Genomic DNA, 27,648 nt, shown 5'->3' on the forward strand with positions numbered 1-27,648 from the left:
ACTCACCACCTGAGGGGATGGCAGGTAGGGAGGGGAGAGCGGGTGAACTGTCACTGCTAAATTAAATCTGTAAAGAGCTGATTTGACTTTGTAAACAAGATTGGCTGTAAATACTAACACATTCTTTTCCACCTGTCCTTCCACTATTCTCTGTCTGTTTTTCTCACTCTGTCAGTCAGCGCTCCCAGTCTCAGTCTATGCCTTTATCAAAGTGTGTTTCCCTAATTGAGCCCACCTTTAAGTGCACATATAGGTGAAAGGAGGGAGAATAGGTAGAACAGGCTGGGGAGCAAGGGGTTCAAAGCTAGAAAAGTAGAAGAAGACTGTGTTGGGATGAGTAGTTTAACGTGCTACAGCGCAGGGATACGTGTTTGGGCTGAGAGAGAGGGAGCAGGAGAAGACGAAAAGACAGAGTCAGAGTGGGGTAAGCACAGGGAAGGGTGGTGTTGTGGCAGTTGGTAAAGGAACAGGCAAAGGGGATGGGGGAGGTGGAATAGTGAGTAAGATGGGGGTGGTGATGGGTGCCGCTTGGCGTCATGCCAGCTTGCCCCCGCCGCTGGGCCTTGTCAGTCTAAGCTGCCAAATGAAAAGCTGTAATTAATTGCTCTTGTGCATCCCATTCTTCCTCCCTGACAACTCATACATTCTATTTTATACACACCGCCATCGACATTTTCAAGTCACAGGCGTAATAATTACTGGAGTTATAGCACCTTTCTGTGTGTTGGCTGACGTTCTGATGCCAGAACCGAATGTGTGTTATCAGTGTGCAAGTGTATATTATGCTTTATGTGTCTGTGCATGTGGTTGAAGGTGTGCGTGCATGTGTGTGTGTGTGTGTCATTAAGAATGAGTGCGTGTGTGTGGCAGGCTGAATGCTGAGTAGTTAAGGTTTGACGCCATTAATTGCCCCTATAATCTAATATCACAAAGCGTGGTGATTATGGGGCATGCGTTGCCACCGCCATACGACACCGCCAGGCTGAGAGCGCTGCCGCAAAACAAAAGCCTCGCCATTAGCGATTTGACGGGCCAGGACAAAAGCGCCTCACAATGCAGAATTATATTTTCATTCGGCTTTGTCTCTCCTGGTGAATGATTTCTCCCCTTTCATTGGACTGTGAATAGGGAGAGTCTGAAAAGCCGGGCGATTTGAAGTCAGCCATTTATTAAATGCATTTAATTTTTTTCTGCTGTCGTCCATTTTTTTTTTCATGTTGCATGTTAATTTAAAAGAGAGAGATGCGTGCCAGATTAGCGGGAAAGAGGTGAAGTTGGGGGGGGGAAAGTGAGTGGAGGGGTGAGCAGAGAAAGGGGGAGACGGAAGGATACTATCCATATAGTGGAAGAAAGGCAGAAGGAGACAGTGAGGAAGAAATATAATGGTTGGAACATGAGAGAGATGTGTGTGAAGAGTCATGCAGAAAGAGAGCAGAACGCTACCAAGCAGGTTTTTGGAAAGAGCAAGTCTGGCCTAGAGGTTGTACTAATGGTTGTGTCAGCATATAGACTCACACGTGTGCACATGCAACTGCACAGTCACACAATCCTGTGCGGAAGGTGTTTGATAATATTAGCAAGATTTCAAAAACCTAAGATGCCGCTCCGATCATTAACGTGCAAGAATCAGTCATTTGCAGACACACATGCACACACACACACACACAGGCAGACACACACCGCTGAGGGGTCAGTGGCTGACAGAGGTCAACTCCTGCCATGGAAAGAGGGAGCTGGGGAAGGGAGGGAAGAGGGGCAAGAGAGGAGAAGCAGGAGACAGCCCTGTCGTTTACAGAGAGTGGAGGAGTAATTAGAGGGGTTGTTTGAAGAGGGAGTTTAACTGATTAACAAAGGAAGAGAGGGAGCGAGGGAGCGCCCGAAAGATGGGAAGGAGAAGGAGGAGAGAGGCATGAAGTCCCAGAGGAGTGAAGAGAGAGAAATGGGGGAATGTAACTTGCATTTCAATGAGGCTCCATCCCTCTCTCCTCTCCTCCCTTGATGACTTTTCATTCTAACAAGGAGGAAAGCCTTTCCCCACTTTCCATTTCAGATGAAACCCCAAGAAGAGAAGAAGGGTGGCTATCTGATATTAAACCAGCATGCAGGCGGAGGGGGAATAGCCTCAGTGCAGCTCAGCATCATGTTTAGATAGCAGCAGGCTGATTAAATGATGGCATCATCACTAATTTAGGAGTGAACTTCAGATTTCACACTTCACCTTTCGTCTAATTGAGATCTTTGACTAGATAAAATACACTCAAAACACAGGACCCTTAACAAGCACATATATTTTTAATGTGCGCTTTTGCACCAAACTCTTTTCAGGGGTTATGACACTAATTGTTAAATTTTGGAGAAAAAAACAAAGCAGGACAGTTACCCTCAAAATTCCCCAGAGCTTCACAGGCAGGTAAAATGTACTTCTACAGTCATTCATCTCATGCTGGCTCAAAAAAATGTGCAGCCAGTAAGTGTTTGTGTGATTGCAGTGAGTGGCGAGAAGAAAGGAGGCTATAATCAGAATCTAAACAGGCTCTCAGTTTAAATGATGCAGGCCTTGCCTTTGGGTCTATGGGGACACACAGGAGAGAGGGATAATTGAAAAAATGACAAGGAGAGAGCAGGAGGAAGAGAGAGGGGCTGACACAGGCCTCCTCCTCCTCCTCCCCCTCCTCACCCCCTCTCTTGGTAGGAGCAAACCCCAGTGCTGTTTATCCTTGTCACTGAGCATTACCACCTCACCCTGGAAGGGGCGGCTGAATCTCTGTCTGCCTCCCTGTCACACACACACACACACACACAGACACACACACACACACACACACACCTAAAGCTGCCTGAAGACTGGCCGCTGCCTTCAGATCTTTCTATTTCCTCTATTGTATTCATATCGCCATGATGGCTTCACTGGCATCTTTATTTAAAGGTGTCCTTTCTGCCTCTTCTGATTGGACAGTGGTAAAAGTTTGACACGTCAATCAATTTGGCAGGAAAAGAAACACAAGTGTGTGTGCATCAGAAGCTTCTTGATGTGTAAAGGGCGAACCCCCCCACCCCCCCTTCTTCTTCTTGGTTCAGGATTTGTTTATCCACCAGCTATCATCACTATCGCTCTTTCCATCTTTCAGTCCCTCCAGGTAAACAACCTGTCTGTGCTCATCATGCCAAGAAATGAGAGCAGAGCATGAGGAGGTGGAGAGGGAGGGGGGGAAAGAGAGAAAAGCATTTGAGTGAAAAAGAGAAACAAGGAGTGCCCACTGTGGTGAGAGTGTTGTTTGGCCAGGCCTTCACTGGGAGTAAAAAGGGCCCCATTGTGTGTGGTGAGTACCCCTCCTCCAGCTAATCTGCAGCCGGGCCAGGGGCCACATTACTCTGGGGGAAACTGATGAGCGAAGCCAGGTGGGGCCGGGGATGATACGGGCATCTTAGAGTTTCAAACTTCAAACCTTTTTGCTGTGTAATCTTTGTGTGTGTGTCGAAGAACAATGTGTGTGTGCAAGTTTCGGCTAAAAAAAAAAAAAAAAAAAAACCTGCAGGAGGAGGTTTGTGTTTTATTTAGTCTTTGTGAGCACTTTTAACAATCAAGGAACTGTGTACTTCTTCATATAAAGTTTACATAGTGAATATAAAAAAAGAAATATCTAGTTATATATTGCCCACTGTCAATATTTTATCATTTTTTGTGTTATCTGATGGATTAAGTGTTTCTTTATGGGTTCTCAAACTTGTCAAACTAAACAAATGAGAAAATGCAATGTCAAAAAGATGAAAATAGATAAGTTGAAATTGTGGTGACATAGTTTCCACAGGACATGGATGATACACCAAGGAATAAACACCCTTCCGTTCTTTCTGCTGGTTGTGCATAAACCAATAAAATATGGTATTTATTGAATTTTGTGCCAACTATTAAAGTAGCTGATAAATTATACTTCAGCTTTGTATTTTCAAGGACCTTTTATTTTCAGGTGAAACGGTTTAACTGGGTTGAATCCTTTTTCATTGGACTGTCAAGTTGTAGAAGTGAGCTGCCACTGAAGTCTGTCACTCACAGTTGGAATAAGGTAGGTTTTGCACATTTTTATGCATTATGATCCAATCATAAATCTTTAGGTGCAGAATGTGTCGTCTCGAAAGGTTCTTTTGAGCACACAGAATGAAGAGAGAAACAGTGACAAACAAGAAAGTGAAGAGTGAGTTGAGATCTTGGAGCTGGATATGCAAACTGAGACTCATATACAAACAGTATGTATGTGGAAGCGTATGAAGCACAGCTCTCCCTGACAGGGGCCAGACAAATGGAAAAAAAAGAAAGGAAAAAAAACTTCAGAGAGGACAGTGAAAGACCAGCAAGTTCAAGTGGATAATCCCCCCTCCCCCAGCCTCTCCTCCTCCTCCGCTGACTCCCTCCATCTAACGCCCCAGTGCCTCAGAATAAAAATGACAACACATTTCTAGATACACACACACACACAGACGTACACACACTCGGGGCACTTCATTGGGAAGTGTGAGAGGCCGTTATCGACCATATTTCATTACTGATTTCACTCATGTTTCAAATCACAAAATAAGAGTTTCACACTTCAGTGGCCAGACCCAAACCTTTCCTCTCCATCCTTCTCTTCTGTCTGTCCACCCCTCTGCCCAGAGAAAAAACCCAATCCACTGGCTGCACAGCGTCCACCCATACACCCTTCACAAACTGTCAGGATCCCATACTACCCCCAGCACGCACGCACACACACACACACACACACACACACACACACACACACACACACACACACACACACACGCGCACACACACACACACTAAACTGCACACAGATGTGTGCACACACAGCCACAATTCCCTCTACATCAAATAAGAGAAACTGCCAACTAAGCACTTTCATTGAGTGGACAAAAGGAGTGCTTTGGGAAAAACACTTTGAAAGGAAATAAAAGAGAACGAGTGAAGGAACTACTTCAGTTCCGCAGACTCTGGGGGGCTAAACACTCATCTTTCCACATACTTTTGTTGATTAGTTAAAAGACTTTGAACCCTGTCTCAATCTTTATGTTTAGCCGTTTTTCACAAACCTACAGTATAGTAATTCAAATAAGGGAAGCTGCAAGGAAGAAAACATTTAGTGGAAAATACAGCCAACGAGGATTGCGAAACTGATTAAAAGTAGAGAAATAAAATCTCTGCTTTAAGAGTGACATGACTCAGTTTCCTCCTCCCGTCTTTTCCCGCATCGCTGCTCCTCTGCCTCCATCCCACGGTGCTGGTGTCAGCCCTCTCCAGAGAGCAGAGAGCCAAGCTAATTAACATATCTCTAATGAGTCTTTTCATTTTTTTCCTAATTAAACGAGCTCCTCAATAATACATGAAAACAGGACACCGCGCTATTCAATTACATACGTATGGGCCGCAGCCAAGCACGTGCGTTAATCTGTATGTGTGCATGCCAAGTGGCAGTGTGTTAAGTGTGCCAGGCGTGTGTCTGCCAAGTGGTGCATATGTGTCTGCTTGTGCCCACCCAGTGTACCAGAGTGTGCCAAGTGTGCCTATTGTGGAGAATGTGTAGCAGGTCATGGAGGCATGCTACGTATCATGCTGGGTAATCCGCCAATTGCCACTAGGTCTGCCAACTGTGTGCCCACCAATTCTCTCAGTAGCACTTGTGCCACAACCAATTAGGGTAACTGTTGCCAATTACCTCTAACACCTCCCATAAACACATATCTAAAGTGTGAAATTATTCGAATTCCGCAGAGGGTAAGATTTCTTTTGAGCTTAGTGTCTTACACAGGAAGGTAGACGGAGTGTTTTTGCATGATCTCTTAACTGAGAAGGGTTTGATATGACGGTAAAAAAAATTATAACATCCTCATGCAATATATCTCCAATTTCAGACTGTCATTTAAACTGATATCATTTTAAACCAACATTATTATTAGTATTACTTCTCTCTCTCTAAAATTATGCTTTTTTTTTGCTTCCACTGCCGGTTATTTTTAAACTACCACTAAATAATCACTTGTGAAAATATTTTGTGCTTTTCAGCAACTGTAGCTGCAATTTTTTTGCGCACAATCAATTCTTTTCCTGCAATTGCCTGTCTGGAGACTTGAGCTATTGTGGAGTTCCTTCTGAATGTGACATATGACAGTGAGACACACACGCGCACAAGCACACAAAGTGGATTGATACCATCTCACACAGCCAGCCAAACACAGAGACCATCTCTGAACAACCAATCAAAAAGCAGATACAATCTCAGAGTTTCTTTAGCTCCCCGCTCAGATCCTCCCCTCTATTATAAATAAAGAAAAGAAGAGAAATATGATGGGGAAGGCGTTGGAGGGGGGCATGGGGTTGGGTGGGTGGGTGGGTGGTTGGAGGGGGGCTTGTCAGCGCAGACCAAGGCTTCTCCAGAGAAGTCAAGACACGAAAAGAAGTCTTCCCGCTCACCCTGTCTGCCTCCGCCGTTCTCCCTCAGAGAGAAGGGAAAAATCTAATTATCGAGCTCCTAAAGATCTCATTATTGGCTCAGGCTCATTTGCATGTGTGAGAGCAGCCCAGCAGGAACCAACCTGAGGACGGCCATTTTGTGCCTGATGTGAGCCACCGTGCCACTGTACAGTCACTTACTGTCACCTTTAGAAATGACCAGATTAAATGTCTAGCTTCACTCGCTCCACCATTTGCTCGCCAGAGCCACTGGATGATTGCTTCAATTTAAAGGTGATCATACAGCTGCAAATTACAGTACTTAAGAGATGTCTACCTGCAACCTTAGTAGCAGGGTTTATTGTCAAGTCTGGTGTACAACTTGAGCACGCAGGTACAACAACTGGCTTATAATTTGTGCATTGGTCTTTGTGAGAATCCAAGCACAAACACACACGCACACACAAATGTAAATTGAGTGTGTGTGTGTGTGTGTGTGTGTGTGTGTTGGCAGGATGCGTGGGGCCATGTGAGCTGACAGCTCAGACAACAGAGATGTAGCATGGATGCCCTGGAGAGTATAGAGAGGGTAGCCAGGCCACGCAGCAACAAACAAGACAAACAAGACAGAGATGGAGAGAGGAGAGGAGGGGGAGAGCGTGTTCGAGAGAGAGGAAGGCAGTGGAAGGTTATACTGCTTTCATATAAGAGATGTGCGAGTGAAGCAGGTCAGCTGAATGTGCGTTTGACCCACGTTTGACACCATTCATGTGAAAATGCTTGTCAACATTCACAGAGACGCGTTTCTTACACGACACACAGAGTTACATTACATGTTAACTCTTGGTTTCACTTCCCCTCTCCTCTTAGTTCCCCACGCTTCAATCTCTTTCTCTCTTTTTACATGAGACAAGTCAGGAAGTGATAAGTTGTAATGTAGCATTTAATTAAATTCCTGTTCCTAATGTAAACTCCTGTTCACAAAAGCAAAGTCACGTCAGACATGGATCAACTGTAGATTTTAAGCCCCGTGTGTTATTCTGAAAGGGTCACAGTACTAGTGAACACCTGAAACACTGTATATGTATGAATGTCAATTCATGGCACATGTGCAGCATTTTATATCTGTATTTTTACAATACAAATATGAATTGAAACAGTATTTATTTTACTCTCTTTACTCCTTAAAAGTCACCATCTAATTTCTACAACTGCCAGTTCCTATCCAAAGTAAATAAAGCGATTCTGATTCCAATTCAGGTTTTGATTAAAGTGTAATCTGTGAGATCCCACATTTTAAATCTTATTTCATTTTTGACATCTTGTGTAATAAGCAGTCATTAATTCGGTGGCATTTTTGCACTTCCCAGAGGTCACTTGGCAATTAAACTGTGTGGCCGACACTTCAGAATCTTTACTTTTGGACTTTCTATTGATGGTGTTTTCATGTGGTCTTAGTATTACTTTTTTGTTGCTCTGTCATAAGAGGAGTTTGCTGCTCGCCCTTAATACCCAGCTTTCTCCTGTTTATTACCAAATAAATCATGCTGCTGCTGAAAAAGTGTAAAAAGGTTGTTGTTTTTTTTAATCTGGAAAAATAGGACACGACATCAAATATTAGTAAGAACTAATGAAAATGCTTCAGTTAATTTGCTTTAAATCTAATTAGCAAATAATTCTGTGCACTGTTTTACCTTAAAAATGAGTAAATCTTCCTATTTTTTCCATGACCACTTCACTCATGTCACACACTGCACATCAGATTTTACCTTTTCCCTGCTCCTGACTCACATCTGTCTTTCTCCCTCTTTTCCATCTCTATCTCTACTTCCCATATTGTGATGGTCCAGCTGTCTGTTCATCATATGGTACACTAATGAGAAGAGCAGTGCAATAGCCAGACTGCTTGCTGCTCTAATAGAGCCATGGCCCCACTTTATTGATATGAGGCACAGCTACAAATCACACTTGTGCATGCAGTCTGCATCTCATATGATTGCAAAGAGCTGCCAAAAGCAATGCCTTTGTGTGATATTTATCAACATATACTGATAGTGATAATATATGTGTCCTGTATCTGTATCTGTGTGTGTGTGTGCTCCTCAAGTGTCTTTCGGCAAGACTCCTGCACTCCAGCTAACCCCACTCTCTCTCTCTGCTTACTGTGGAATTCAACTCTGAAAACAGCTCGCTACCCAATCACTACAAAGGCCTCATTCACTCACATACTAACAATCACACACATGCACTCAGACAGAACGAAAGAGGGAGAGAGAGAGAGAGAGAGATACGCTCAGAGATGGGGAGGAAGAGAAGAAGTATGCGCCCATATCATTCAGTGCGGATGACGTGGCAGGTTGGTGAAAACAAAGCTGCAGCAGGCCAGCCACTTAATAATATACAGATTCTGACAAAGCAACACTTGGTTTGTGCATCAGTGTGCGTGCTCTGACCTGCACAGGGCTCTGTTTGACCTCGTTGCTGCCAGGGGAGTTGAGTCCAGAGGCCTGCTGGAGGAGGAACTGTCTGGCTGCCTGGAGCGCCTACGAGGGAGAAATGGAGATGATCAGATGTTTATCATGCGCACGCGGTCACACAGCCGAGTATTTCAGCATTAAACAACAACTCAATACAAGTAGCACGCTTTCAGACTTTTTAGAAACTGCCATATGTGCCGTTTCACATGAACGCAAACTCCATACAATCAAAATGTTCAATTCAAATGAAAGACAAACACATACTAGCGACTCTCAGTACTCACTCCCTTTGCCAAGTCTGATTTCCTGAACCTGAGACATCCACCTGGCACACAGCGTGCCTTCGTGTGTGTGCGTGTGTTTGTGTGTCTACGTGTCTGAATTCATCCCAACTCATTCAAAACCTTCTTTGACTCCAAACTCTAACCATCTCCTCTTTCCAGGGGTTAAACTGGATTTTGTAAAGTAGGAGGGGGCTGTGTGGTTTCAGGGTCGCCAAGGGTGAAAATGCTCATCAGAAAAACTGACAGGCAAAATATTTCTACATACAAAGGCCTACATCTGTATCAAAAACAATTTAGAGACGTTCAAGAGCAGGCCTGTGATCGATGTCATTTGACAGGCTGTATGTAAACTATAATAAGGTCTGATCTGTGCTGACAAGCCAGAGGAAAGTTTTGCTGCTCACAAAAGTCTTTTGTCTCATCAGAAATAAGTTGTCCTCCTATTTTTGGATTACTGAATTCTGACCTGTTTCCCCTCTTCTGCTAAATCAATCTGAGACAAATTATCCTGTCCAATTTGAGAATAACAGGAGAGGAACAAGAAAAGCAGGACAAAATAAACAGAGTAGAGACTTGAATTTCGACCATCGAGACAAATTTCCGATATTGTGCAGGCTCATTTACAAGCCAATCAAGTTCTCTTTGGGATCTTGCCGCTATCTCAAGAGCTGATTATTTCAGACAAATAAAGATCAGAGCAGACAGAGAGAAAAAAAGAGAGCAGTTTATGATCTTAAATTGAAGCTGGGGTGAGAAAAGAGGAAGGCTGCTATGAGAAAATGGTGAAAATCTCATATTGATGTTAAATTGAGCTTAGTTATGTCTAGGAGAAATAGGTTGGACAAAGAAGAGATCTTATATTGAATTTTCTTTTCCTCTGGGAACCCTCTGCTCTGAATGTGGCTGTGTGTAAAACAACCAGCTGGTGACAATAAAACCTTTCTGTAAGTGCACTCTCCTGTGTATCAGTATCCAATACAGGAATAGTGGAGTTATATCATTACAAAAGAGAGGAAATGAAATGATGATGAATAAATGAATCAATGTGAATGGAGCGTTCTTTTTACTAACTACATTAAAAGACAATTAATTTCTTTCATAATAAAATTGACATTGTTGTAGCCAGGAAACGATCAAAGTAGCTCTCACTAAGTCGGCATCCATCTCCCAATACCATGTGACTGTCAGAAGAGACAGCTGATCTGCAAGGTTGCATTTGAGGAAACCCACTGACAGTACAGAAGGAAAGTTGAGTTGCTACATTTTCTAAATTCTACAGCTGGAATTAGTCTGGTGTTATTAGATGTAATGGGACAAGTGAAAATGTATTTTACTAATTGCTTGAATTATCAGCAGAGCTCGCCTGATTCTGGATGTTTGGGGCTGATGCCGACACTGATTTTTAGAAAAATGGAAAAATTCTGATATATCAGCTAATATTTCTTCATATTTATGCATTAGAATAATATTGAGGAGGTAAAATCATGGGTCGTTGTCTTATAACTTTCCACCAAACCAGTTAGCCGCACTGTGAAGACAGTGCTTGACTCCGCGTCGTCATTTACTCAGCTACGCTACATACTCTGCAACATGTGCTACACACAGTACTCAGAGCACTGTAAACAAATGAATGGGAGCAGCTCTGATGGACAAATTATGTAATGACACAATTTTAAATTAACACACAAGTATTTTTTTTCTGCAAAATGTTCTGTCCAAAAAAATAATCACATCAGTGCATATCACACATCATATAAGGTGATACATCTATATCTGTAACAGAAAAATATTGGCCGATAACAGTAGCTAATCGATATATCACATGGATTCTGATCATTAGGACTGAGAGCTGTGAAAATCTATACGCCACTGACGATGGATGTGGTGAGGTTGAACAGCCTCCGATGGCACTGAAGGGCGAATGTGCAGCCAAACTGAACTCTGCCCATTTCTCTGCCCTTCCCTATGTTTCACTCCCTCTTCCACACCCCTTTCCTCCTTGTCTTCCTCCTCCTCTCTTTGCGGAGGACAGAGCAAAGCAAAGTGGGTTTTCCACATCCTCTGAGGCAGAAGTATGTCAGCATATCTTGGTGTGTGTCTGTTGAACTGTGTTTGTGTGTGTCAGAGTGATGTAAGCAACCGTTTGCCCCGATGTGCCCTGAAGAGCTGTGACTAACCACCACCCACCTCTTCATTCCTCCTCCTCTTCCCATTTTCTCTGCCGTCTGCCCTCCGGCGCTGTCCATCTAAACCGGTGACACCATCGCTCACTAGCTCCGTTTCCATTCTTTCACTCTGCCCTTGAGTGTTGTCGATTCATCCTTCCAGCTCTGCAACCTCAGCTATCCCTTCTGCTTTCTCATCAAATCCCTTCTTTTTCCTGCTACCTTCCCTCTCACTCTTAGTTGTATTAACTGTCTGCGTTAACAATTGTTCTTTCTTTCCCTTGTTGTGTTGCCTGTTGTGGTGGTGAAGAGTGAATCGCTCTATCAACAAGACAAATCAGTCCCCGAGGAGCAGACATTTTTGTTGGAATGTTTGAACTAGCTCCAAAAACAAAACAAGAAAACACCCATCTGAAAACACAAGAGCTGCCTTGTACTTACTGTAAGCGCACACACATGCATACACACACGCGCGCGCGCACACACACACACGGACACACACATACAGGGACTTTCATAAATCAATATTTACTAAGGAACCTTTCCCCTTTGAGTCAGAGGAAGCAAATGTGCATCCTGCTGTCTCCCCTCTCCAGCACTCCGTCATGAGGTTGTGTGTGTGTGTGTGTGTGTGTGTGTGTGTGTGTGTGTGTGTGTGTGTGTGTGTGTGTGTGCGTGCGCGCGGACACCGCAAATTAACGGCCAGAGTGAGGGATGTTCTTTACCATGGAAGCTCTTACTCAACCATGTGGCGCTAGAAATCTGTTCTGCTGCATCATTTCACAACTACAGAAGAGTGTAACCCGATGAAACAGTGCGGCACACACTTGCCGTACACTGCCGCTTATTTAATGAATTGTCAAATTAGAAGCTGGGGTACATTAAGTAATGTTTAATCACGAAAACAGAGAGCAGAGATTAGACGGAGACATAAAGAGGGAGAAGTCCTCTGTGCAGCCGGAGTGATGAAAACCATCTGTCTCGAGTACACTTGCTACTTTTGCTGAGACCGCAATTAAAACACACACACGGACGTGCCTGTGGACGTGCCTGCACACACGGACACCGCACACACACATATGAATTTTAACACTTGGACAAAAATCTTAGGAACCCCCTCCCAGTTACTGGTTTGACCTCAGCATTAAAGCAGGCACAGACATACGCACACAGACACATACACACACAAAAAAAAACACAACCGCCCAGTTTGTTGGCATGTGGTGTGAATTACTCCTTGAACACCCTGTCTGCCCAAGAGTGAGTGCATGTGTTTGTGTGTGTTTGTGTGTGTGTGTGTGTGTGTGTGTGTGTGTGCGTATGAGTGTATGTTGGCAGGAGTTGGGGAGGCATGTCTGGCAACAATAAGGGACAATTCCACCCAAATTACCACCCTGATTACCACTATATTAAAGAGCCATTTATGGCTTTCATAAACGCTACAACCAAGCAGAGGTGATGCCTGTCTCCTCTCCTATGCCTGCATCCACGGATGTGTGCGTGTATTTGAAAGACAAGAAATACTACAAAAAGAGGATGTGATTCTCCACGTATTCAGTTTTTATTTTAAAAACTGGCTTATGCAACCGTGCTGCACAGCTAAGAGGCAAACTGTTGCAAATGACTGCTGTTTTACAACATGAACAGAAAATATAATCATCACTGACTGGGGGATTTTAATTCAAGGCAGCGTAGGGCTGAGTATTTTCCATTATTAATATACATAAAATCTATTCCATATCTACATCATAACATATCACACACACAACTCTTGAGCAAACCTCTAATTTTATCTGCTTTCAATTACAATAATAACATTTATCTGAACAAAAACGAGAACACGTTATGATCTTAAAATCATGCTACAGTTAATCTGAAAGCTGTTACTACACTGTTGCCTTTTCATCCTAAAACTTTGCCTGTGTCTTGCAAAAACTGCAGGTAATCATTCAAACAGTTTTTCTGTTTCATTTTTGTTAGTGCAAGAAATGTAATATTTCAAATTTTAAAAATAGGTTGATTATGTAAACACAACCTTCTTTTTCCTTTGGTAAAGACCAGGGTTGGTTAAAGAGTGAAAATACACCCTGAGGTGTTCTAATATAAAAAAAAAATAGTGGTCTCAGCTAAGGGAAACATCTCCTTCTTTATTTTCCTATATCAGTTCATCTTTTTGTGCACTATTACATCTAAATGCGTTCATTAGTGGTTTGTGCTATGGCGAGTAATGTGCTCTAACTGCAGACACAACACTTATTTATGAGTTTTTAATTTCATCTATTATAATCATCATTTGTTGATGATGGGAGCACTGTAAATGTACATGATTTGATGGATGAAAAAATTAAACCTTGAACTTTCAACTTTTAACGACATGAGAAAATGGAGCGCAGGTTTGGTGTGCGCACACACACACACACACACACACGCACACATGCGACCAGCAACCAGAGCCAAACCCCCTCATGTCTGCTTTGTCAAGAAGCACTTCTCTTCTGTGACCTTTCTCTTTCTTTCCTACTCTTCATGCTCACTCCTCGCCTTTTCTCTGTGACCTGGGTGATAGCATTGCAAAGCATGGCCCCCCGCCTCCACCTCCACCCTCCCACCCTCCCACCCAGCCACACACACTCACACCAACTCCTCCAAGACGCCCCCAACTCGCTCCTGCTCCCCCTGTGGCATTCTTGGGGGCGCACTGCACCTTTAAAGAAAATATGAGGGAGGCCTAAGAGGGAGGCCAAACAACAGAGTCTTTGTGCTGCCGCGGAGAGCACACGCACACACACACACACACACAGTCGTACACAAACGCACACGCGCACACGCATACACACATCAGTGGTGTCAGACAGGTTTTATTAGAGTGAGAGCGGGAGGGAGGAGGAGGAGGAAGGGGAAGGAGGGGTGAGGAGGTCACTGCTCAGCTTGGAGGCCTGAGAGCACAGTGTGAGTGCGCGAGTGTGAGTGTGTGTGATTTTATTTTTTTTTTGGTGTGTGAGTTCTTCTGACTTGTCATCGCTCCCCTCTGTAAATCATCGCCTCTGACACAGCCTTTAATAACAGTACATTTTTTAATTCAGCAGGGTCAGACACACACACACACACGCACACACACACACAGAGAGAGAGAGAAACGGCTACTTTCGCTTCTTAACAAGATGCCGAAAAACGGCCTGACGACTACGTTTCAATGAAAGGAGGAAAGGTTGGTGATGAGCTAGAGAATCCATTACAAGAAACAGATAGAAATTTCATTTTACTACACGTGTGTGACAATCTTTCAGCAGTTTGTGTCCACATATTTGCATCCCATACTCTACATGAAAGCGGATTCTGCTCCATCTACCACAGCTGAGATGTCAGGTTATGAGCTAAATCTCACATATGAAACAAAAAGGCAACATGCAGCAAGGCCTTCTTAGTTAGACGTGTGTGTGTACGTGTGCCTGGCTCAGGTTGCTAAAGCAAACAGGTCTATGTGTGTGATGAATCTGGCCTCTAATCCACCCAGTGTGTTTGGGTGACACAGGGAGAGAGAACGCAGGAATAAGCAAAGAAATCTAAACAGAGAGACATAGCAAAGGAAAGGGAGGAGGAGGGGGAGACAGAGGGAGAGGGAGAGAGAAAGAGACAGGTGGGTACCATATGTTGGAGTAATCCGTCAGCACTGACTGAGGTCCATTGTTGACGGCCGAAACGAAACAAACCCCGTCTCCCCCCTTCTACCCTCTCCTCCTCATCTCCCCCCATAGATAAACAGCCCCCGGGGCAGACAGTGGGCTGTCCTTGGGGGGGGCAGAGAGTTAGGAAGGGCAAGGGGGAGGCAGGTGGTATCAGATTTCTTCGCTCTTAGACTGAGAAGAAGAGTGCACACACCAAAAAAAAAAAAAAGAAGTGAGGGTGAGAGAGAAGCTCATTGTTTCATCCGTCCAGGACAGAGCTAAACTAGGCTCGACGCAGCAAGTGATTCAGACGTTTCAGCTGCGTCTAAGGCAACAGATCTCTTCAACGCCAAACAACTATCCTCCGTGTCTGCCTTACCAGCTCAGCGGCTTGGGGAAGGGAGGCTCGTAATGCACCTCTCCTCCATCCCTCTATCCGTCCTCTTCCCCAGGAGAGAGCGATGGATAGATAGATTCGGGGTGAAGAGGCAGGAAAGAGCTCGTCACACCCAGCCGCTTCTCTACAGGTCTGCATGCTTTCTGATTTTGGATCAGTGGGAGAAACTGGGTTCAGAAAGACGCAGTGGATCTTCTTCTTATTCACACTTTTCTCCTTCTATATCTCCTTTCTGGAGTGCTGTCATTGAAGCTGAAAGCCAAGCTAAAGCTGCGTCCACATTGCCATCCTCTTGGGTCGCCCCGGTGATCCTTCGTATCCATGTGCACTGTTTCTCCCCACTTTGGCATCAAAAACACCCTCAAACTCCAATAAACCCCCCTTTCCTTTTCTTTGTTTCTGTGCCACTCTACTACTTTTTGTGGCTCTAAATCTCCCTCATTCTCCCTCATATTCTTTTTCTCTTTCCCCTGATACTCATGGGAATCATGATCAGAGAGAAGATTAAATGAGACTAAAGAAATGTAACGCAATTTACAAAGCATTTCAATTTGCTAAGAGAATGATGATGCACAGTACAGCACCAGCTCACCTGCCTTCAGACGCTGGCCGAGTATTTGCACCCACGCACATTTTACACAAAGTGAGATTACTGCAAAGGTGACAGTTAGTGGGATTGCAATATGACTTCGGGGCATATGTGAGTGAAGGCTTGGTTACAGCCACAGAGGAATCTCACATATCAAATACATCACTGTCAGTCGCCACAAAAAACAGATTGCTTTCCCAGATCACTCCTTCTTTATTTCACTCCATCTGTATCACCCGATCTGTCTCCTCTCCATATAATGTATAACTCACAAAAGTTTATTTGGCATTTCTCCAAGTATTCTGTCTTTTTTGTGCCCTGACCCCTCTCCTCTCATCTCTAGAAATCTGTTACCCATACTCCTTATTCACCACAGTAAATTCTGCGAGCAGATATGGGTTAGACAGAGGCCTAAAATAGACTGTCCAGGCCCACCAATGGAAGCCAAGTGTTATGAATGCAGCTGTTGGCCTTATGAGGGGACCCTCGCCTTCCCCTCGACTGTCAGACAAAGACTATTACAGTGATGGCTAAATGCTAGATGAAGGTGAAGCCGCACGCACTCAGTTTGTATGTAAAATATTTAATGGGATGGGTGTAATACATTTTTAGCATGTACATTTAAACATTTTTGTACAGTTACTGCAAATCGCTGCAACAACTGACGGTCTCATAGTTTTCATAGTACTGTTGTTGTCATCAAGGACATAGTCTGGACGATTTTATTCCAACCAAACATTACAGCAGCTGATTTCACTGACGCTCATATTTTCCAGCAGGCATTAAATTTAATAGGAAATTTGCAGGATTTTGTTAGGACGAAATGTAAGTCGCCCTGTTGCACAAACAGTCTGCTGAGCAGGTAGCGGCAACTGCTGGAAGAAAAAGTGATTGGGGCCGTATAGTGACTGGAGAAAATAAAGCCTGTTAGCAAGCAAGTTATTTTTTGGCCTTTTTGTCTTTATTATAGTCTGCAGTGGAGAGAGACGGGAAATGTGTGGAGAAAAGTAGGGCAAAAACGGGTAGTAAATGACCATGGGTCGGACTGGAACACATGACCGCTGCATCGGGGACTATAGCCTCTGTTTATGGGTTGTCCGCTCAACCTGTTGAGTAACAGGGGCATCCGCCTGAACAATATTTTCGTTGTGCTGCTCATCAAGTCAATTCATGGCAGATATGATAATGTAGGAAAGGAAACGGTGAGTAGTATATATATGTATATATATCTTAAGGGAAGTTGAGGGGTTTTCACTGGGTAAACATATATGTAGAGGGAGGGGGTAGCTTGAACCAAAGCCCTTTAAAGCCTGTCAATTTCACGGTGGGTTACAAATAAACTTTCCCCTGCCAAAGCTTCACCCCTTTTCCTCTGACTCTTCCTCACGTACGCCTTCTCCTTTTCTGGTATTAATCAGGTCTTTCCGCTCTCCTTTCACCAGCTTTTTTTCCTGTCATTTGATTTCGCTCATAAGAGACGTGGACCTCAAACCAGTTGTCCACTAATATAACTGAGCTTAAGCGGCACTGAATACCTCAATCTGTTTAGGACGCCGCCGAGCTGGAACTATCTGGGACACCTTCGGAGCCACCGGCCAGCAGCAATCCTTCTCAGCTATTTAATGTAATGTTTCCGCAATATAAAGGCACCGTTTGAGAGCTGAGGTTTTAAAACGGCTGAAGCAAGCTTCTCTGGGCCCAGACTGACCATTAAAGAGAGGAAAGACCGCATTCAAGAGCCAATGCAATAAAAACTCACAAACTCCAAAAGAACTTCAAAATATGCCGTAATGTTTGAAAACCCTGGCTGATTTTAGATTTTTTTTTTTTTCACATACTATTTTTCACAAAAGGGACCTGTTCTAAACTCCGGGGACCGTGCCGCTTTCCAGATGGTTCTCTTCAGTTCAAAACTGTTTTGTGAAACGAGAAAACCTCTCCCCTTCAACTATGTCCCTGCACTCATCTAATGTTTCTATTGATTCACAGGGGTATACGAATGGTCATAAAAAGGAGCTGACTGAATACCCATGACTGCTTTATATCATGACACAATTCATCATCATACGCACACATCTTGAATTCACAAGTAGGAAAAAAAAAACAACCAGCTTCCTAAGTAGATGTTTTCAGCTTTTTTCTGTTAAGTGAAGGGAAAGGGCATCAAAAAATAGACAATTAAAGATAATGATGAGGTGAGCAGGGGCAGAAAGAAAGAGGAACTCCCTTCCTGAGAATATAAAAGCAGCTCCGTCTGTACTGTAGGCCTCATCTCAGCCCAGGCGGCTAATTGATGGCAAATAGCTCTACAGCAGTTTCCTTACACACACACACACACACACACACACACACACACACACACAAATACACGTCATACATTATATACACATATGCAGTTTCCCTGCGGTTTTCAACACAGCTCGTTTGGCAGGAGAGGAAGGTCTCACTCCAGACAGACCCAGCCCATAGAGGAAAACACACACACACACACACACACACACACACACACATACACACACACACACAGCAGACGGACAGTGTACTTTGTAATATTTAGCCCTCATCTTGCATAAGGTAGGACAGTTAAGTAGTTTGGTCATGCTCCTGGGAAGACAAGGCCACATAGGTGTTAGGTCTAAGTTGGGTGCCCTCCAGAGTTTAAGCCATTTCTCCTGCCTTAACAAGAGTGACTTGTGAGAGGGGAGACCGTGCGAGGCCAGCCCATGATGAGGATAGCACTAGCCTGGCAACCAGGCCTCACATATGGAAACCGTTTAACTCTTATTATTAATAACCAAAAAAAAAAAAGCACAAAAAAAGCAAACTAATAACACATGCAAGACACTGCCAAGACTCAGCTTAGGAGACAGAGGGAAAACACATACATACATAAACAGAGACTGTCTGCCATGTGCACATGCATACACAAACACATACACACACGAAGACAAATGTACACACTCAGACGCATATTGGTTAAACAGAAAAACACGCTCCTAGTCAGTGGCCTGTAAAAGTATTAGCCGGCCTGCCCGCTTCGATGGAAATAAAACTCTTTCATGTTTTTGGTTCAGAGGGTTTTTACACCTGGTTGTGGCTGTGGAGATGGAGATAGACACACCCTCACACCCACCCTTACCGCACACACACATACACAAACACCGGAAGTGGGCAGGCACAACAAAGGGTGGCTGCTGTACAAGAAGTTCAACTTCTAAACAAGCACAAAATCTTTAACTTCCCCAAATGAGAAGCAGGGGTGGGGTGTGCTCTAAAAAAGGGAAATGGGGAAGTGTGTGCATGTGCTGGACTATATGATTTAGTTAAGAGGTCAGTGCATCCAGATGTACACAGCCATATGTACAACAATACAAAAGCCTGTACCATTCTCTATTTGTTTTCTTTTTCTTGACAAGGTCTTATTTTTGTTGATTTCGATATTTTTTCTCGATAAATGAAATTTTCCCTCACAAAAGATTTTGTTAACAGGGGTTGTCTGACAGCCACTTATTTGAAAGTAAAGCAACAAAGCAAATTCACTGACTACATCTTGCACTAACTAAATAGTTGTATGGTTCAGCCAGCACCTAGTTGAAATTTTCACCTTCATTGTCTCTTCCAGTAATTGCTGCAGATAAAAACATTAAAATGGAGGTTGTCTTGCCCAACGATTTTTTTTATAAAGCGATGAAACCGGTGAGTTAAGTGTACAGTAAGTAGTTTTTTTCTATACAAAAATCTAAAAATTTTTAAAAGTTGGCTGGCAATAGAGAAGTTGTTACTTGTTTATGTAAGTTTTAATTATTTACTCGAGTTTTCATAATTCAGAATGCTTCTTTACTCAAGCTCAAATGAAGCGTCGCTATATTTACTGCTGTACTTACTTTTCCTATGTTTTTAGTTATGGAAAACTCAACTAACAAGACCACAAATGCATTCTGCCTATCAGGTGAAAAAAGGCCGCCATGCACGGTTCCTGAGCTCAAGAAGAAGGCAAACAAGAGAAAGAGAGGAGCTACATTCCTCTCCTCCTCCCTGTTGACTCTAATCTCTCCTTTAAAATGGCTCACACAAAGAACCAGCGCAGACTAGCTAATTAGCAACACTTTAGGCCTCTGCAGCTTTTGTGTGTGTGGTGTGTATATGTGCATGTTCATTGTGTGCATCCCGGGCTCTCAACTGTTTCCAGGGTAACTGCTTGCCTAGCAGCCTTGCAAGCGTTGCACATTTTGTCTTTACTCTTTACATTCTCTTGTTCCCCTCTCTGTGTCCATCTAGTCCTGCGAGCCCGGAGCAGAGGAATGAAGGAGTGAGGACTTAAAGAGTAGAGAGGACTCCAGGCAGAGGATGGGGGGATTCTGTGTGACCTGTGTGGATGGGTGGGGGGTTGTAAACTAATGCTTTCTTGTGAGTGTCTTGCCCCTAATGAACCCCGAAACAGGACATCTGAGCACACGTCAATTAAAACCAATTACAGTTGCTGGTATTTGATGGAGAAAGCATTAGACTATGACCAATGTGAACACACACACACAGAGAGTCACAGCCCGCTGTCGCTGACCAGTAATAGTAATGAGGTCATTCAGCTTTGCTCGGTGACCCTTGACCTCTTAAAAAGGCCTCAGTCGCCACGGTGATACCTTTGAGGACTAAAAGTCAACAATCGACTTTTTCACCCTTCGAAAACAGAAAATTCTTCACGAGGAGTGTCCGTCGCGGCTCATGGGTAAGTGTGTATGTGTGTGTTATTTACCTGAGAGCACAGCCGGGCCTACGTGCTTCCAAACACTCCCATGGCAACCAATCCCAGCCTAACCCCTTCAGGTGCACAGGTATGTGTGTGTGTAAGTCAGTCTCCACAACAGAGACGGGACAAACACACACATGCGCACACACACACGTCTTCATGTCTTCTTCTGTTGGTATCTTGTCTATTCTTGTCTCTGAGCCTCTTGGCTGACTAGATCAACCAACCGTGACTGTGTCCATGCTGGCTGATCTCGCCTGCTGGACCATGTCTACTGTCCATCCACTCTTTATCCACACACACTTGTAGTCCTGCAGCATACTGCTGTGGAGTACTTCAGACTATAAATAACATTATTTAATAGATTTTACAGTTTTAGTCGAGTCAAAGTGAAAATTCTGATGTATATTTCAGCTATGATTTCAGAAATGTGTCAAACTATGGCTGATCGTGCCTCTGTTATTAGAGAATGAACATGCATATCGAGGTCATAGAGTGGAACTGAATGGACATCAGCAGTGAGAGCAATAATCTGCTTTCCAACGCTCACTTTGTGGATTCTCCACTATTCAATGGCCTGGCTGGAAAAAGTAGTAAAAAAGGTTTTACAGGCGCTCATAAATACAACATCTCAGCATCTCAGAATTAGGTCTCAATGTGCGAAAAATCACTGAATGAGAAATATGAGGAGGGGGGAGTCATGCGAAAGTCATTACACACCACTGAGATTTGTGTGTGCAGGTGTGTTTATTTACTTGTCTGAAGTGTAAAAAATTGAAAATGTATCAGTTAAAGACTATAAATGCCTCAAATCTCCCACAATTTTGATGCGTCTAACTTAAAAATTGACCATGAAGTACCACGTAACAGCCTTTATTGATTGATACAAACAGATTCATGTGTGGAGAGATCGACATGGCAAGGGGAAAAGGGAGTAAAAGTCAAAGAGGAGAGATAAAGGGAGCTACTAGTGTTTTTAAGACTCCTAGAGGAAGTTGGTATTCTATAGGCCTCTTTGTATGGCTGCGGTAACAGCAGTGGGTGTTCTGTGATGCTAGGCAACCCTACTTGCCCCTCCTATGTCTCAGCATGACCTCTGGTGACCTGTGAACTATACTGACCTCACACATAAAGAGGAAGGCCCGTCCCAGTCCGAGGGAAAGCTTTTAGGAGGTGACAGCACTCAGAGAGAGGCCTGGGCCTGATTTACTGGCCGGCACACACGACGGACGGACACATGCAGACACTCACACAGGGACTATGCATGTGTGCCAACATACAGACAGAAAAATGCACACATGGGATAGAAACTATCACACAGATGCAAAAAAAACACTTTTTAATTGCATTCCAGCAAAGTAACAACTAAGAAAATGTCTCTAAAAATCTCTTTCCCCTTCACCTCCTCCTCCTCTTCTCTTGCCAACCCCTTCACCTCCATCTCCTCTGCACTCCTGACCTGAAAGTGAACTCAGTGGAGAGCCGGAGGTCAAACAAGACATAACTGTCCCAGTGACCAACATTCACCTCCCATAATTTAGCAAAGCCATGCAGCCAAAGCTAGAGAATCACATATGCCTCAAAACCTCCCCACCTCCATCCACACAGGCCATAATTATGGACTCGAGCTAATCTAACAGGAAGCCATACGTTATCTGAATCATCCAGCATCTTTCATCATCTGCTAACGTACACACGCATACACCAGCCTCATACATCTGTCTGCAAAGCACTCCCAGCATCAAACCCGAATGCACACTCTCGCACATGCGCGTACACACAAAACAGCTATCTTTCATCAGTGTTTGTGTATATCTGAGATCTGTATCGGTTCCCCCTGATCTCCAGTCATCACTGTGGCTCCTTAATTACACCCTTCATTAACTCACATGAGCTGTGTGCATGTAACTGCCTGTGTGTGTGTGTGTGTGTGTGTGTGTGAGTGAGTGAGGCAGAGAAACAAAGATTGCTAGGATGTGTGTGGACTCATGAGAGAGCAAAAACGAGGGAAGCACTGAGGAAAAAATAGAACATGACAAATGGGAGTGGGGATCGAAGCTCCAAACCAATTTCTAATACTGCCTTTTTCTCAACCAATGTTCCTTTTAAAGCCCTGGAGATGGCAGACCACTGCCCCAGTCTGCCTCTCACTTTCTATTTGCTTGTAAGAGTGAGTTAAGGCACAGAGAGAGAGAAAGACAGTGAAGAGGAGGGGAAAAACTCCTCTCTGGCTGGCTTAGCCGCCCGATGAGTGGCACTCCCAAGAGGAAACGGCACCTTTTTGCCACCATTTCGCTCTCTTTCCCCTCTCCCTGCTACTTTCCTCTCTTCTCTTCCCATCATCACCAGCTGCTGCTGCTACTACTACTACTACTGTAGCTGCTGGATCACAAGAAGCGATTAATTGATGGTGAAGAAAAAGGAGGAGACAGAAATGGGTGAGAACAGACGAGAAGAGGGGGAGTGGCAGCGTTTATAGTGTGGACTCACATCTGTAAAAGAAAAAAAAAGGAAAGGGGGGTGGTAGGAGAGACTTTAAGAAAAGGAGAGAATTGAAGACACCTGGTTCTCGTCAGAGCACCCTCCGCCCAGCCACACACACACACACACACACACACTCTGAGGTTTGTTAGGATTTATCCTGCTTACATTTCTCCTCTGCTATGCATCATTTCATGTCCACACCCGGCACCTCAACAAAGTGCCATACACTCTCCACTGCACTCTCACTTTTCCACCTCTCCTTCCTCTCTCACTCTGCTCATTGTTTCTCCCTCCCCTCCCTCCCTCCCTTCATCTCTCCCCTCGATGATGGGGCAAAAACTGGTCTTCGCCCCCTCTTCACTTTCTTCCCTCTCTTCCCTCTTTCCTGCTCTGTTCTTTCTGGGGAGGCAGACAGGCCACATTCCACAGGGAGGCCCAGGCGCCCTTTTCTGACACGTCTCAGCATTACACCCCTCCCTCATCCCTCCATTTCTTCTTTCCAACCCACAAATGCCCTCCTCCACTACCCCACCCCTCTTTGCCCGTCCTTTTACCTCCATTCCCTCTGACTGGTTGTCCCATCTCACCAGATCCCTCATTTTGCCACTGACCATCCATTCATCCATCCATCCATCCATCCATCCATCCATCCATCCATCCATCATCTATCTATCTATCCATCCATCCATCCATCTACCTAACTATCTATCTATCTATCTGTCGCACAGAAACAGAAAAGAAACCAGAGAAAGATGGAAAGAGAGAGAGAGAGGGGCACAGAAGACAGAGAGAGGCCGGTTTAGGGGTTTGATGGTTGAAGATGACTGTGATTTCTCTCAGGTTCCCAAGGGGCCCAAGGAAAAGACGGCTTTGTGTTCTGACAACACCGCGCTGTCAGGAGCTCTGTGTGTGTGAGTGTGTCGGTGTGTCTTTTCTGCTCCACCGAGCACTGGCATGGTGTTTAAGCACAAACACTGGTCTGCACTACACCTTCAGGTGAGAGACTCAAGCATGGAGGAGAAAGAGGAGAAAGGCACAAGAAGAGGAGGAGGAGGAGGAGGAGGTATATCCAAGACATTCAGGTGGTGGTACAGGCTAAAAATACAGCCTTTTATGGCCACCCAGTACTACTGCACCCATACCATAATAAGCAAGAAGTCTGATGGAATAAGGGATGAAAATTAAAAGACCTATAGAGAGAGAAAAAAATACATGCAGATTGAAATTTTCTCTAAAAACTTTGTTAAAAACTCTAAGAAAAGAAGGCTATTTCACATGAATAGTAATAGTCAGTGTGATAAACAAGCATTGTTAGTTATTAGTGTGGCAGTTGTAATAATAAAAAAGAAACAGCTGTTACGTGCTCTCTTTTAATCATAAAAACTGCTCTGCATGAAACTTAACGCATGACATGAAAATGAAAAAAAAACACCTCTACTCCTCTGCATTTAACACAAATTACCTTTTCAAGGGTTTACATTTTAAATAAATGTAGATAGATTGCTGGTCTTTTTAATGATAGTGATGGAAAAGAAGAAAAAATGAGCAAGAAAGAGAAAAGAAAGAAAGAAAGACAGAAAATCAGCTGGCTGTGGTGTCTGAGCAACCAAATAACAGCACTCCGATCTTATCCAGGAAGTGGGGGAACGACTTGGAGGAACAGAGAGGTGAATGAGGCTGGTAATTCTGAGCAGGGCTGACAGGGAGACGCATGCATTTAAGTGTTTGTGTGTGTCTTGTGGGAATGAAATGACATGGTAGAGATGATTCTCATACTTAATACCATTATAAGCACACTTAAAGTCCTACACACTGAGCGTCATCTACGGTAAGACGTGTGTATTTGCAGAGAAAATACATACAGTAGAAGTCAAGAATCGGTAACTTTAAATTAAAAAAAGGAGTAAAAATATGAAAAAGTGTAACCAGTGTAACATGTGTAACCATTTCAATTTACAGTAATATAGCCACAAACCATTAGGCAAAAAATGACTCAAGAGAAATAATATCAGGAAGAACACACATAAAGTTCAGTCTGTGTAAACTGAGTTGAACAAAAAGCTCTTAATGAAGAAATGATTCAAAAAAAATGAGTGTGGATTTACAGCCACATATGTGGATGTAACATTTTTTGCGGGGTGAGTGTCAGGATCTGGAGGAAAGGTTGTGCTTGTCTTTCATGGTCCACAGCAGACAGAGGGGAAAAGAAAGTACAGTGAGAGAGAGGAAGAGAAAAAGATGGAAAGAGAGAGGGAGCTATGTTTGTGGTTGGTAACCCGCTCAAGAGAGGAAATACCAGGGTCCACACACACACACACACACACACACATACCTATATACACACACACAGGTGCAAAAACATAGAAAGCGTGGACACGTCCGAGAGAATAAAGACCTGCTTTGTAGGAGCCACAGGTTTGATGTTTAAGCGTGTGCATTTGTGCACGGTTGTGTGTGTGTGTGTGTGTGTGTGTGTGTGTGTGTGTGTGTGTGTGTGTGTGTGTGTGTGTGTGTGAGTTCTCGACTGAAGGTTGCTGAGGAAGCAGGGTGAGGATGCAGTCAGGGGAAGGAGGAGGGAGGGCGCGACAGGAGTGAAGGGCTTCAAGTGTTCTTCATTCACCTAAGGCTCCATCATTATAATTAGGGGGGAATAATTTTAGAAGCAGGGAGGAAACCCTGATTTTTTCCCCCTGGGTTTCCCCAACTAGAAACTCAGCTGGTGTCGGAGAGCCCAGAACTCACAGTGACCCTCTGTGATGTGCGGACACACAAAACGAGAGAGAGCGAAAGCGGTATAAATATTTCCTATATGCTTGAACATGCTTAAAAAAAGAATACGAGGAGAAAAAAAATGAGTAAATGTCTGTTATCTCTCTTAATCACTTCATCAGCTGCAGCAAATGCCACATCAGTGACTGAGAAACATGAATCAGCAAGTTTCCATCATTTGATGGCAACACTCAGTGAACATTTTTGTGCGGTTATGGACAAATGACTAATGTAGAAACATCTGGACAAAAAAACAAATTGAAATGCTCTGTGTGTACTGAAGGTCCTTCAGAGAGTAATCAGTAGACAGTTATATGGATTTAGGGGGGAATGAGAAATAAAATGCACAATTTGTTCCAAGAAGTTCCGGGAAAAACTCCCTATTACATAGTGGCCAGTGTGTCTATGTGTGTGTATATGTGTGTGTATATGTGTGTGGAGGGCTGGGGGAAGGACTGACACACAGGAGACAAATAGCATAACTGCAGACACTACATGCTGATGTGTCAGACACACACAAACACCACTTCATGGATGAGTGAAAAAATAAAACTGAATTTCACTTCCACAACTGTGACACACACACGCACACACACACACGCACACACACACACACACACACACACACACACACACACACACACACACACACACACACACACACACACACACACACACACACACACACACACACATTACGTTGAACATCCAGGTCCTATATAGAGTGTGTACATGCCATTTTAAGAAGGTGTAACTGGTTCATTTCACCTAAGCAGCACTTATATATGGCAGGTAGATCTTCCTGTTTTTTTTTAGCCAGGATCATGTAACAATATATCAGTGGGAGCCTCACGTGTATGAATTATTATGGTGAACTATGTCCCAGTGGAATTAGTTGGCACATTATGAACAGTGGATAATTAAAGCACTGACGAGCCAACCTGTCAGAGCACTTCACTGCTTGAACATGCAAAGCTGACAATTACCAGAGTCTGGCCAACTAAGTGTTGTCACATCTGTACATTACGTAATGGCCTGGTGTGCACATGCTGTTCTAGACAACGTACTGTACATATCATGAGTTGCACAAGTGGGGGGTGTTGCGAAACAAGTCTCACGAGAATATATACACAGGTAGATATGTGAACATAATTTCAAGTGTATGCATGGCATGCACACAGAAGCACAAATAAGGTGCAGAAACATCCACATACGTGCCACAGATGCACACACATACACACACCTGTTGCTGTTGCAGGTGCAGTAAGTCAACTGGGCTGATCTCTCCATTGGTGTCTCCATTGGACCCACCCTCTCTACCTCCCCCTCCATCTGATTGGCTGCTGAGGCTGCTGACTCCGTTCTGGTTGGACGGCGTTGTTCGAATGGTCTCCGAAGCTGATTCCACCATCATCACTGGCACCTGACAGGGGGGAGAAGCAGAAACACATATTGAACAAAAGTGACCTGGGCAGTTTGAGCGGAAAGCCTGTTCCCATCTGATTGAACAAACAAGGCAGCAAACTAAAGTAAACAAACGGAGAGATAGAGAATTGAATAGTGTGTGTTTGCGTGCACTCGTGTGTGTGCACGTATACTTTGTTAAAAGGGCTTTTGGTCATGAACCAC

The 27,648-nt window shown here is 43.9% G+C and overlaps 1 protein-coding gene across 3 annotated transcripts in view; it reads right to left on the minus strand.

Annotated features, from left to right (window-relative positions):
- foxp4 (forkhead box P4) overlaps positions 1-27,648 on the minus strand; it is a 94,218-nt gene that overhangs the window by 33,978 nt on the left and 32,592 nt on the right. For all 3 annotated transcript variants that reach the window (XM_035946814.2, XM_055010633.1, XM_023267225.3), the window contains exons 2-3: positions 27,263-27,442; positions 8,896-8,985 (exon numbers count right to left, since the gene is read on the minus strand). In XM_035946814.2, coding sequence (XP_035802707.2) covers positions 8,896-8,985; positions 27,263-27,433 — 261 coding nt within the window. In that variant the 5' untranslated portion in view covers positions 27,434-27,442. The remainder of the gene's footprint in view (positions 1-8,895; positions 8,986-27,262; positions 27,443-27,648) is intronic.

Source organism: Amphiprion ocellaris, chromosome 5 (assembly GCF_022539595.1).
Source record: "Amphiprion ocellaris isolate individual 3 ecotype Okinawa chromosome 5, ASM2253959v1, whole genome shotgun sequence".
Taxonomy (NCBI): Eukaryota; Metazoa; Chordata; class Actinopteri; family Pomacentridae; genus Amphiprion; species Amphiprion ocellaris.